The sequence below is a fragment of the Ammodytes marinus genome (genome assembly GCF_949987685.1).
Source record: "Ammodytes marinus genome assembly, chromosome: 3".
Taxonomy (NCBI): Eukaryota; Metazoa; Chordata; class Actinopteri; order Uranoscopiformes; family Ammodytidae; genus Ammodytes; species Ammodytes marinus.
In genome coordinates this window covers 24,887,400-24,899,475 of record NC_137232.1, presented here as the reverse complement: position 1 = coordinate 24,899,475, position 12,076 = coordinate 24,887,400, and the positions used below count along the sequence as shown (strand labels likewise).

General features: G+C 40.6%; 1 protein-coding gene across 1 annotated transcript; it reads left to right on the top strand.

Annotated features, from left to right (window-relative positions):
- Positions 1 to 7,849, top strand: ccdc92ba (coiled-coil domain containing 92Ba; the record flags this gene model as incomplete). Its single annotated transcript, XM_080053986.1, has 3 exons — positions 1 to 133; positions 4,831 to 4,878; positions 7,134 to 7,849. 3 exons carry the CDS (start codon positions 1 to 3, stop codon positions 7,847 to 7,849), a joined length of 897 nt encoding a protein of 298 aa, XP_079910112.1.
- Between the last annotated feature and the right edge of the window lie 4,227 nt (positions 7,850 to 12,076).

Genomic DNA, 12,076 nt, shown 5'->3' with positions numbered 1-12,076 from the left:
ATGGGTGATGAGACCAGCCTGTCCCAGCAGCTGGACAGTGTGGAGAGGAGCGTGGTGTTCCTCAGGCAGGAGCACCTGACTTTACTCCACGGCCTTCACCTGGAGATCCTTTCCCTGCAGAAACGCTGCTCAGGTGAGGAACACACAATGCTGCTGTTGTTACTGTGTGTGTGTGTGTGTGTGTGTGTGTGTGTGTGTGTGTGTGTGTGTGTGTGTGTGTGTGTGTGTGTGTGTGTGTGTGTGTGTGTGTGTGTGTGTGTGTGTGTGTGTGTGTGTGTGTGTGTGTGTGTGTGTGTGTGTGTGATGTGACCCCAAATATATTCATTGAGGAAGGTACTTTGTATTAAATGTATCGCCATAAATGATAAAGAAAATCAACAGATTTGAGAAGCCAGAACCAGATCATGTTTGGCGCCTTTGTTTGAATTCCGTTTCCATAATCGAGTAATCTTTTCAGCTGTAGTGTGTAGGGTAGGCTTTCTTATCCTAGTGCGTTCTTCTTTTTCTGCTGATATAGTTCTCTATGAATAAGCTGGGACCCCTCTCATTGACCCCCAACCCTCAGAGAGATGATTTACTAAGATGTTTAATTACAGGCTTGATGATGCATTGAATGGAAGAGGACAGCTTCATGGCCTTTTTGATTAGACTTAATAATTTAAAATAATCCATCAAGCTGCACCGGAAATATAATTATATCCGGGTAGAGTCTTAAATTATTAGAAGCTAATAAAAATAATAATATTTAATTTGGAAGGTGCATTCTCTTGCTTCTCTTGAGACACTGTGTTTTTCGTTACAGTCTGCAGTGCAGCTATTGTCATCTTTATTTCAGATAGAGAAACTAAATCCAACAAGCCCCCATGTGCACACAGCCCTCATTGTTCATCTAATGTGTGCGTCTGCACCATCAATCAATGCCAGACAATGACTACATGGTGATGTCATGCTACAGTTCCTGTAGATTGCATCATTTCCTGTTTTGGGCATAATGGATATGCTATCCATTTAATCAAGCAAGCACGTGCATATGAACACACACACACTTGCATGTTGTATTAGTATACTTGGGGGGGATTTCATTTCATTAATTCCCTGGAGGCTTTCCTTAATCCATTATCAGATTTATTATTATGCCTAAACCGTACACTAACCATAACCTGGTCATAATATTAATTTACAATGTTAAACTATTACCAGATTTTAATATAGAAATAAAAGTATACAAACACACATCCATGTAGGATAGGCTTACAAAACATTCTGTGCACACACATTTTCTTCTTAAAATTGTAACACACACATACACACAATACACAAAAAAAAGAAGCAGAAAGAGATCCCATCATGGTTAAGCCATAGATCCCATAGCTTTAATCCATATGAACAGGATTGTAGTAAACACATACGGTAAGGGAGAGCAGAGGGGGGAGGGTTTTTTGTTTGTGACCGTGTGTTTGCATGTGCGCATGCGTGAGCGCTTGCGTGTGAATGAGTGAGTATGTGTGTGTGTGTGTGTGTGTGTGTGTGTGTGTGTGTGTGTGTATGTGCGTGTGTCAGAAAGAGAGCGATATGGTTTCAAAAGATGGCCAGGAGCCAATGTGACCAGTTGTGTTAGAAAACAACCCCCCTCCATCACTTTGTAGCTCTGCTGCATGATCACATCTGGTTAATAAAGCTGTGTGTGTGTGTGTGTGTGTGTGTGTGTGTGTGTGTGTGTGTGTGTGTGTGTGTGTGTGTGTGTGTGTGTGTGTGTGTGCGTGTGCGTGTGTGTGCGTGTGCGTGTGCGTGGGTGGCGTTAGACAGAGAGAAAGACACTAATACACCAACAAAGAGAGACAGTGTGTGTATTTCTAACTGTTTACTTGTCCTCTCCCTTGGTCTCCAGTCCACTGGGTCTCCCACTGAACTCAAAAGGCAGCCCAAATGTTGCCATTGTTGAGTTTATGTTCAATTGCGCTGTGATCTCCAAGCAAACATGAATTTCGGTGCAGTTTCTCAGTGCCCACAGACAAACATAGTCCTTCCCCAGAACTCATCAACACAAATATAAATCTTGGTTAGTCTGATTTCTGGTTTGTTTGTTCATACGACACAGCTTTTAATTTCCACATTCCTCAGAGGCTTCTGTGGCATTATTCCTCCACACTCACAAAATACACACATGTATTTCTGCTGAACATCTTTCAAGCTTCTTATGATGCTCTCATTCACACACAGTGAAAATCTGTTGAATGGTTTTGCAAGCGGTGTAAAATCATAAGGCCACTGTGCAACAACATGGAATTCCGGTATTTAAGACAAATTCTCCAAAGATGACTGCTACGTGCAGATTTATTGCCAGAGAGGCAAATCTCCTTTTTCATAGAAATCTTGTTGGTACTAATAATTTTGGTAGTATTTAGTCGATGGTATAGTGATGTTGTGCACACATTCCTTTCACTCATTTCCAAGTTCAAGGAGGGGAGGGGGATGTCTTGTTCCATTGAGGTTCAGGCAATAGGCTTGTGCTATTGGGAAGTCACCCTCATGTGCTACTTGATAACATGGTTAAACTCTATTGTGTATTTCATTGATTAAAGTCAGAGTGATGTATAAGTATCTGGAGCCACTGTCCATAATGTCTTGCTGAAAGAACAAGAACATCAGCAAAAGATGTATGCAGCAAATCTTTTGGACAAGTTTACGACTCCCTAGATTTTTGGACTGTTTTCAAAGAGGTACACAGATATGGGAGGTGGTGATGAGGAGTCTGGAGGATGGCTGTGAGGCTCGAGTGCTGATAGGCTAATGCAGTTTGCAGGTGTGATAGGCGTTTGCTGCCAGCTTACTAATGTGCAGCCTGGAAGGGTACTGCAAGGTTGAGCTGACGTTGCCGCCGTTTCTATTAGCTCTGCCTTTGTTTTGCTGACCTCTCTTATATTGTTGTGTACTCAGTGTGTCCTCATCAGCATAAAGGCGCTTACGCTTCTCCTCATCTCCTCGAGCAAGAAGCCAAATCAGTTTTTGTCTTCTGTATTCTCTGATAAAATGTGTTTATCATGTGTCATTAGAAATGACGTGTGTATTGTGGCTGTCCTTCAAGATGTCTTTGCAACACCAAGGTCGTGCCGGGAAACAAAAACCTTGAACGCTCAGTGAATCTGTAGGAGATAAGCCTGACCTACAAAGCTTAACAGGCTATGGATGCTACAATATGCTGAGCTCCTAGTTTTCATTGTTTTACGGTATTGTTTCAAGAAAATAGTTCCTAGAGCCGACTTCCTGCAGTTAAATTAAGTTCATAAATGCTCCAGGCAGTTGTGAATGAGAACAATGGGGATAACTAGAAAAAGGAGCGCTCTCAGTCAGCTATATACTTAACTAGCAATCAGTGAGTCTTCCTTCCTTCCTTCCTTCCCTCCCTCCTTCCTTCCTTCCTTCCTTCCTTCCTTCCTTCCTTCCTTCCTTCCTTCCTTCCTTCCTTCCTTCCTTCCTTCCTTCCTTCCTTCCTTCCTTCCTTCCTTCCTTCCTTCCATCATTTCTGCCTTTTCTTGGTTTTCTCTCTGTCCTCTCATTCCCCTCTGTCTTTCCTTCTCTATGCCGGCTGCATGGGTGGGCGTGTTGTGCTGACTGCAGAGGGAAGGAGAAAGGGTGTGACAGGGAGAGCGAGAGGAAAAGAGAGGCGAGGGATAACATTTCTGCTTCTCTAGATGCCAAATATATTTATTTTTACTTTTTTTTAATAAAACTGCGTAAGTAGAAAACTTCAAATAAATAAGTGGCATTAACAGCTACTGATTTAAAATGATGACCTTCACCTTTCTTAAAATTATTTCTGGTGTTGGGAAATTGAAATAGGTCAAATCTATGCCACATTCATCTAAAAATGACAGCAGCAACACACAAACACACTCAAACACATTACCTTGTGTGAGTGTGTGCTGAAAGCTGACTGGAGATTTAGCTGCAGTAAGGCCTCCCCAAATGAATGACTGACAGGCCGGACAGGACCCTGTCAGCTGAAATATTTGTATCAAGGGACAATCAAGCACTGCTTATAACTGAGTACCGCAACAGTCTGACGCATAATCTTCTCAAAAACATAAACCGTTAGTTGCTTTACTGCACCGACATTATATATGATGTTGATGTGCCAGATATCATATCATGTCATATACACTACTTCCCACACTGCTAAAAAATATAATTTTTATTATTATTATTATTATCATAATAATTACTATTGTCTAATCTAGCATTTAGACCGACAAGAGAGCTGCTGAGAGTCCAGTTCCTGTTGTCCGTCTATGCTTTTAAATTGATAAGAAAGACCGACCACTAATGCAAGACATAAAAGCCTTTAAGAATGTGAGGCAACCTTTCTATACAACTGTTATAAGAGCATCTGTATTGACCAGTTCTCCATACAAAAATATGCATCACGTTTATCATCACCATTATAATATATTTTGCAATTCCTCCTGAAACAGATTCCACTTTTTCATTTTACATGGAAGAGAGTTTTTTTCTCCAGGTTGTGACAAAGTAATGTAACAGGAAATCACTGGCCAAGTTTCTGACTTGCAGTCTTTGATGTAAAGTTTCAGATTTAGCTTCATAAATTATGTAAGAGCCCAGTGAAAAATGTACAAGAAACTGCATCGAGCATCTGTTATGTTAACCGTCTACAGCAAACAGAAAAAATGAATGTCAGCATACAGCTATCAGTTTCAACACCATTGAGCATTTATATTTAGGCTCTAACAAAGTTATTTCATGTGTTTCTTTCTATTTTTGTCTTTCTAACTGCTCGCTTCACTCTGTTTTGTTGTGTTTTGTGGTTTTCAGAGTTGACAAGCGAGCTGAAGGTGAAGCCTCCCGGCAGAAACCAGATTGGTATGTTAAAAAAAACGACATAATTTTTTCTTCAGCTCTCCATCTGTGCCTGGCTGCGTTTGTGTTGTCTTGTCTCTGCATTGGAAACAGAGAGATACAACAATGTTTACCTCTTCCCAGAGCTTATGTGTTAACCTCAACCACTCAATCTACCACAGCTCTATGCCTGCATACATCCCACCCTGGCATCCCCCCCAGTGGGAGAGATTCCTGCCAGACCACCCCACTCCAGACCCCTCTTTCTCCTTGTTTCCTTACCCACAAGGACGAGGGAAGACACAGAGAAACAGTACACAGGCCAGACCATGCAGTGCTTCTGTCTATTAGCTTTTTCTTTTGTCACACCGTGTGCACATTTATTTTGTGAAGATACTTCATGCCTCAACATATTTGGCTCATAGCTGACATTTGCAGGGTTGTCTGTGGTGTCCAGATGCAGGGATGCAGAGACAGGCACCATTTTGTCACAGCGAATTATAGATGGACAAAATCAAAAGGCTGTGTGAATGTGTGTGCCAGTGTAAAGGGGGAGTTGTGCCTGACTGCATTGCTCAGCCATTAGAACCCTGTCTCCTTTTTCCAGGACAGGTTATCCCCCACTCCATCTGTACAGCACGGCCCCTCGGTTCTCCTCCCACCCTGACAAATTGATCTATCCTCCTTTTCTTTTCCTGCTCTTGTTTCTGCCTGGATGTCCCACAGGGGGTGTCCACTTACAGACTTTGATGAGAACGAGAGAGACGTAGGGCCAGGAAAAAAAGAGGTGGAAGGATAGAGAGAATGAAAGGTGGCGAGGAGAGCAATTAAGGAGAGAAGATAAGGTCGGCAGAATGCAGTCAGCTGCGGACATGGAGCAGGGTAGATGGGTGTGGAAGGATATGATGATCACATCAGGTGCTGTAGACAAAGTTAGCATATGACCTCAACCTGGGTGTGGTGATGGTCAATAGAAAACCTGAGACCGATCGGTCTTTTGAGGATCCATCCTGGAAGGGAGAGGGAGGTAGAGAGAGGATTGGGGAAATAGAAGGAAGGTGATAATAGAAAAGGAAATTGCAGATGAAGCAGGACTTTGCACGATCAAAGGGAAGTCACACAGAGAGAAATAAAAATGTGAAAAATAAAAATCTTGTTTAGCAGGAAGATGGAGTGGCTTTAACCCTCAAATGCAGAGCTTTTATCAGTGTACGAAGCACCAGATTCCACTGAAGCCCAAAGAGAGTTCAAGGCTTTATAGTTTCACAAGGACTCACCAAACCTCCTTCTGCCATTTGGGACTCAACCCAGCAAACCTGACCTATTTCTCAGTGCCCGGCCTCAGTGGATATAATCTGCTTTTCCTCTGGCAAACTCCAGCTCAGTCAGCCCTGAGGTTGCTGCACTGACTTTTTCATCCATATGTCCCTGTCTTTTGGGAAATATTACTGGAATGAAAGAGTCTAAAGATTGTCTATAGAAGCAAAAAAAAAATGTGCAGTCTCCTTTAGTAGTAAAACAATATATAATCATTAGTTATTATAGAATTCAGCCAGTACAGCATTTCGATGTGAGATGTATCAACTTGTGAGGGCCAGCTTTGTGTACCTACCTGCACCACAGGTTTCTAATGTGAGTTGCTACATTCTGCTCTTTCATATTTTTATGTAAATTAGAAGAATAATCAGCATGCAGTTGCATCAATCTCTTACGCAATGTGAACAGAAAGGGTCACAAGCATATCATGAAGCAGTCATGTTTTTATCTTCACTGCTTGCATTTTGCTTTATTGGTTGAGAAAAACGACATGTGAACTGCAACTCTCTGAGCAAGCATTCTCAAGAAAGAGATACATTTCTGCCTTATGAATCTCTCAAAACCAGATCATAAAATATGATTAAGCTAGAAGAGAAAAACAATACATATTAATATGTTTCACAGCTCCAGTACAGACTGTCAATTTGGGATGGGAATCACCCTTTCCATATGTACATCTTCAGCTATACTTCCTAGACCATTATCCTCATCAGACTTTCTAAAAACTCAAAATATGATCTGGATAATCTCTGTGTTGTCGTGCCTTTTTGGGAATATGTGCTGAGCTGGTGTCTCCCAACAAAGGTTCAACTTTGCAAGATAATGTCTTAATGGCGATGCACAGCGAGTATTAACTGCTGTGATCGGTCTGTGTTTGTGCTAAAGTTGTTGTACACACTGTTGTGAATTTTGAAAACAACATTCAGATTAACACTTGCATTTCTTGTCCATGTCTGTGTCAGAGTTGCAGGGGGAAGAGGAGTTCCTTGAGGCCCGCTGTCGGGACTTGGAAAACCATCTTGCCGACGAGGAGTGCACCTTAGGAGAGATTCATCATGAGCTTAGTCACAAAGGGGCTTTGGTGGGGGCCCTCAGAGCCAATTTGAAGGAAAAGGAGCGCCATTTCCTGGAGGAACTCAAGCGCCGCAGCCACTCTTCCACCATCCTCAACACAGAGCTGCAGAAACAAACAGAGGCAGCGGCATACCTCTCCTTCCAGCTGCATGCTGCCAGGCAGAAACTGCACCACCAGCGGATGCAGCAGAGGCAGGGACTCCTCGCCAGGGCCAATGGTCAGGGGGCCCAGTATTGTGCAGAGCAGAACTCCGTTTCCCCACGGATGCCGTCGGGTGCCTCCCCTTCCTCTCCTGTGGTAAAACCCAAGCGTAGGGGTGCTCGGGCGTCTGCGAGGGTGGAGCGCGCCCGTGAGTGTGTGCCCATTGAGAAAGTGACGGGCCCCGCAGAGCCCACAGCGATGCCCGATCCGGCGCTTTTCCTCCAACCTCGAAGGCACAGGGCTCGCTCCAGGCACACCGTGGCACAAAGACAGCCCTCACTGGGTCTGGAGAGGGAGGATGAGGAGGGAGGAGGGGAAGGGTCGGTGAAGCCCCGGGATGAAACTGCCAAACTGCTGTCTTCAACCATAGCTCCCCCTGTTGCTGAGGCGAAGGCAGATTAGCGGCGACTGTGACCTGTGCTTTTAACTGCAGTTCAACCACTTCATGATGATCCTGATCAGACTGTTAAGGCTGTTAGCTGTTGTTCTGCACCTTGACTGAACTGATATTGAGACTGGTTTTAGCTCTTGAATTATGTTCCACTTATAGTAGACACTTTTGTATGATATACTTTGGTATAACCTTAAATAACTTGCAAAACAAAACTCAGTAAAGTGTCAGTTTGAGACTTATATGAAGTCAGATAATTTCTCTGTTTACACTAATGTCACATGCTCAATAAACTGTGGGGCCTTATTTTAAAGAAAAGCCCTTTTAGATTCATGGTGTTGGTGACTGGAGACCATGGTAGCAGCCATTTTTAGATGTGTGGCCCAACCAACTGTGACTTTTCAAGGCCAACCATAAATCAACCACATGACCACGTTTGTTTGACGTAATGAATGACAGCTGAAGATATCTGAAGTGTTCTGCGAGTCTTTGTGGGTGAGAAAAATATTGATTGGAAGGTTTAGTGTGTACTTCAGAAAACCCAAAAGATTACTAACAATAACATGTATAATTGTATTTTTGTCTGAACTTGAATCTTTAACCTCTTCATTACACTCTCACATCTGTTTTACACCTTATATCATCAACTGATTTACTTTGGGAAAAACTATTTGACAACTCCATTTGACAGCAGTTGAAACTGTTTCAAGTCACTGTGTAGGTTGTTAATTAACTGCAGGTAAATGTAGCAACAATAATTATGCTTTAGTGAGGGTAAACATGGGTTAAAAATAGGTTGCACATGCAACAGAACATCAACAATACAAATACATATCACAATACTGTACACAAAACTTTATTTAAATGTTTTAGTGAAAGAGACGTAGTGAGTAGCGACGTATCCTTTTTCCTTACATAACACATTTTAGTGTCAAAGACACATCTGATGTATGTATTTTTAGTGGAAGACAGATCATAGTATTTCACAAAGTAACACAATAATTAGCCTGTATCTTTACCTAAAAGATGCACATTGAGTTTTGTGTTAACAGGACACTTAATGAGTTGTGAATCGTTGGAGTGTGTGTTTCTCTCAGGCATGGCTTTATGTACTAAACACACACACACGACTCGCAATTCACCCACTTTGTGTGTGTGTGATGAAGCTGCTGCGTGGTTGTTGTTGTTTTTTTCACCTTCAGACAAAACAGACAAAAGTGAGTTCAATGTGTTGAAGTGTGATCTATTTGCAATTTGTTCCTTATCTAATTTTTTACACAAATTCCCAAAGTATCTGTCAAAATGCACACCACACCAGTGACTGTGTACTGTAAATGAAAAGAAAGCAGACTCAGCAGAAAGCAGTGTGTGTGTGTGTGTGTGTGTGCATCCTCTATTATTATAACACAAGCAAATGGTGGCACCTAGTGTAACAAGGAGGAAATAGCACCTTGAAAAAAAAACACTTTAACCAACTATATTTTAAGATTTGTATGTTATTGATTATCCCTATCAGTACCGTGCCAATTAGGATTCTGCTGTCTATTTATTTACCCAACTGTAATTACTGCCTTATAACAGCTGTTGGTTTAAGGAAAGCTGAGGAGACTGAAGGCATTTCTTTACTTAAGTATTTTGTCCCTTTTCTTTAAAAATACAGTTTTCTAAGACTCTTTGGGATTTGCATACAAATGTTTGCGCCTAATTTATTTTGTGAATCAAATTTGTTACACGGTCGGTTTTATTACTTAAGCCATGACATAACTGAGCATTAGTAACAACAGTCGTTTCACAACAAGCCTTCCTGTAAGACTGAATTCAACCGTGACAATTGGCTGTGAGGCTTTTCTCGCCTTCTGCATTATGTTCCAGCAGTATATCTTAAATAAAGCAATATATCAATATATTTATATATAATTAGTACGTTACATCAGCTGGTTTAAGGGCACCTGAGGTGTTCAAAATAGATTTTATGATTGGTTAACTTTGTATTTTGTAATAGTTGAGCGCTGTATGTTTTGCTTAATATATTTCTGATTAGTCCAATTATTCTTTCCATGATTATTTGTAATGTTACGGTTCATTGGAAGCTTATTAAATGAGGACTCAATTACATGCTGTATGTGAAGCAGTGTTATTGCAAATGGGCTCATCATTGTTCCACATGAATGACAACGAACTAGCAAGCCCCTCTTCTTTTTTATTTTTTTAAGCAAAAATGCAAATGTGATGAGGATATTCTCAGCAGGTGATCCATTAATTTAGCATGATTGAGTGCACTATCTTTCCTAAAGTTTCATGAGAAAGTAGGATTTTACAACTAAGCTTTCAAAAAAAATTGCTTTATCCCCTACAGGAATCCTGAATTTAGACTGTTAAACCCCATCACTCCACATTAAAGAATCCAAAAGAAGCAGCAGGTAGTTTACACCCTGCATATCACCTTTCACAGTCAAGTTAACGTCCTACAAATATCATTGAAGCCTCTTATCACTTTTTAAAAGATCTATTCCTTGGTGTTCTGTAACTACGCGGGTAAATCAAAGTATTTGTTTATGTATGCATTTCTGTATGAAGCTGCGGAAACTTGTTTGCCTGCTTTGAGGGGTAAACACTAAATAGCCAAAGAGGCCCTCCACTAATGGTAACATGAAGACGAATTGGTGAGATGCCTTAACGAAGATGTCTTTTCATAAATATTTCAGCTAAAGACAGCAAAACTTCAATGCCTGATGTCCTGCTTTGCGGAGCATACCACAGTAAATATCACAGAAAAAATATCAAAAGTTATTTAATAATTTACTCAGAGAAAGTCTTCCATCTTATTCCACTCGCCTATGTTAGAATGTAAAACCTCATAATAAGAATTACGATGACAAATTCCAGCAGCAGCATTGTTTCCAGGTCAAACAAGTTTATTTGCCATCATAGAGAAGCATTTCACTGGACATTATGTGGCCCCATAATTTCTGTCTGATATGTGGTCTCTAGCAATAATGCTGTGTTACCTGACATGAAATGCTCTGGGTTGTGGTTGCTCCTCAAGCTATTAACTGATTACCGCATATACTGTGTTAGCTTCCTATAGTGATCTACTGTATGTAATTGGAATAAAATGAAGCATTGTCTAGTATATGCTGCCTGTTTGTTATTGTTGCTTGAGGAAAATCTTTGCATTTAAGAAAAAACTATACAATAAATTTGCAGGTGATTAAAGGATTTCCTAATTTTTGTCATTGTTATTTTTTAATTACCTTTGATAGATGAGGACCCCTTAGTTAATGTTGTTGGAGACTGTACCAGGACATCTTCAACAATAGTTTATTATAGAACAAAAAGTGTGAGTCATGCATGTGTTTTCATTGAGATATGTCCGTATCGTTTTATATTAATCTGTACTTAAGTGTGAATGATAAAATGTTATTCAGGCCATTTATATTTGTAGCCCACCGTTTATCTCCCTGTTATCTGAAAAGTACTTTCTGGGAAAACATTCAGGCCTAATTTAATATTTTGTCATAGAAGGAGCTTATAATTACCCAAATACTTTTTTTCCGGTAAGTGGGTAATAATAACGCTGTGCGATGACTCCATTGTGTGTTTGAAATCTTTAAGTCAGTGGATGTGGATTGCATATTTTTAACTAACTTTTTTTTAAATTGCATTATTATTGTTCTTTCTGCTGTAATTATACAATTTTCCCTCTGGGATGAATAAAGAATCTGATTTTAGAGAGGAGTGTTCTCCTTCGTACTTTTCTAAATAGCCTACAAAAATACATTTAAAGGGGCGATGTTGATCCTTCGGAAGACAGAACCCACAGTTACTTTGTTGTGGCCGGCACCAGGATGAAATAGATTTTGGTTTTTGAAAAGCAAGTATAGGAACTATTATTAGGCTACATCAATACTTTTATTGACATTTTGTATCTTTGACAGACCGAATACTTCTTCAATTGACTGATGTAGGCCATCTCCTAATGCAGTTTGACAGTAACAGAGTTTATTTGTATCCCTTTCTATCCGACCAAACACCTGGGTTTTTACTTTTGTGAGGTTTTGATTAAAACGTCTTGGTGCTGCATGGCTCTGATTGCCCCTCATATGTGTTAAAAGCGCTAACAGCTGTTAATCAAAATAAAACCATTTCACATCCACAAGTCTGGATTACGAACTGGTCCCAAGAAACTCAAGCTTTGCTGTAGTTTAAGGAGAATTAAAAGACAAATGAGACTTTAA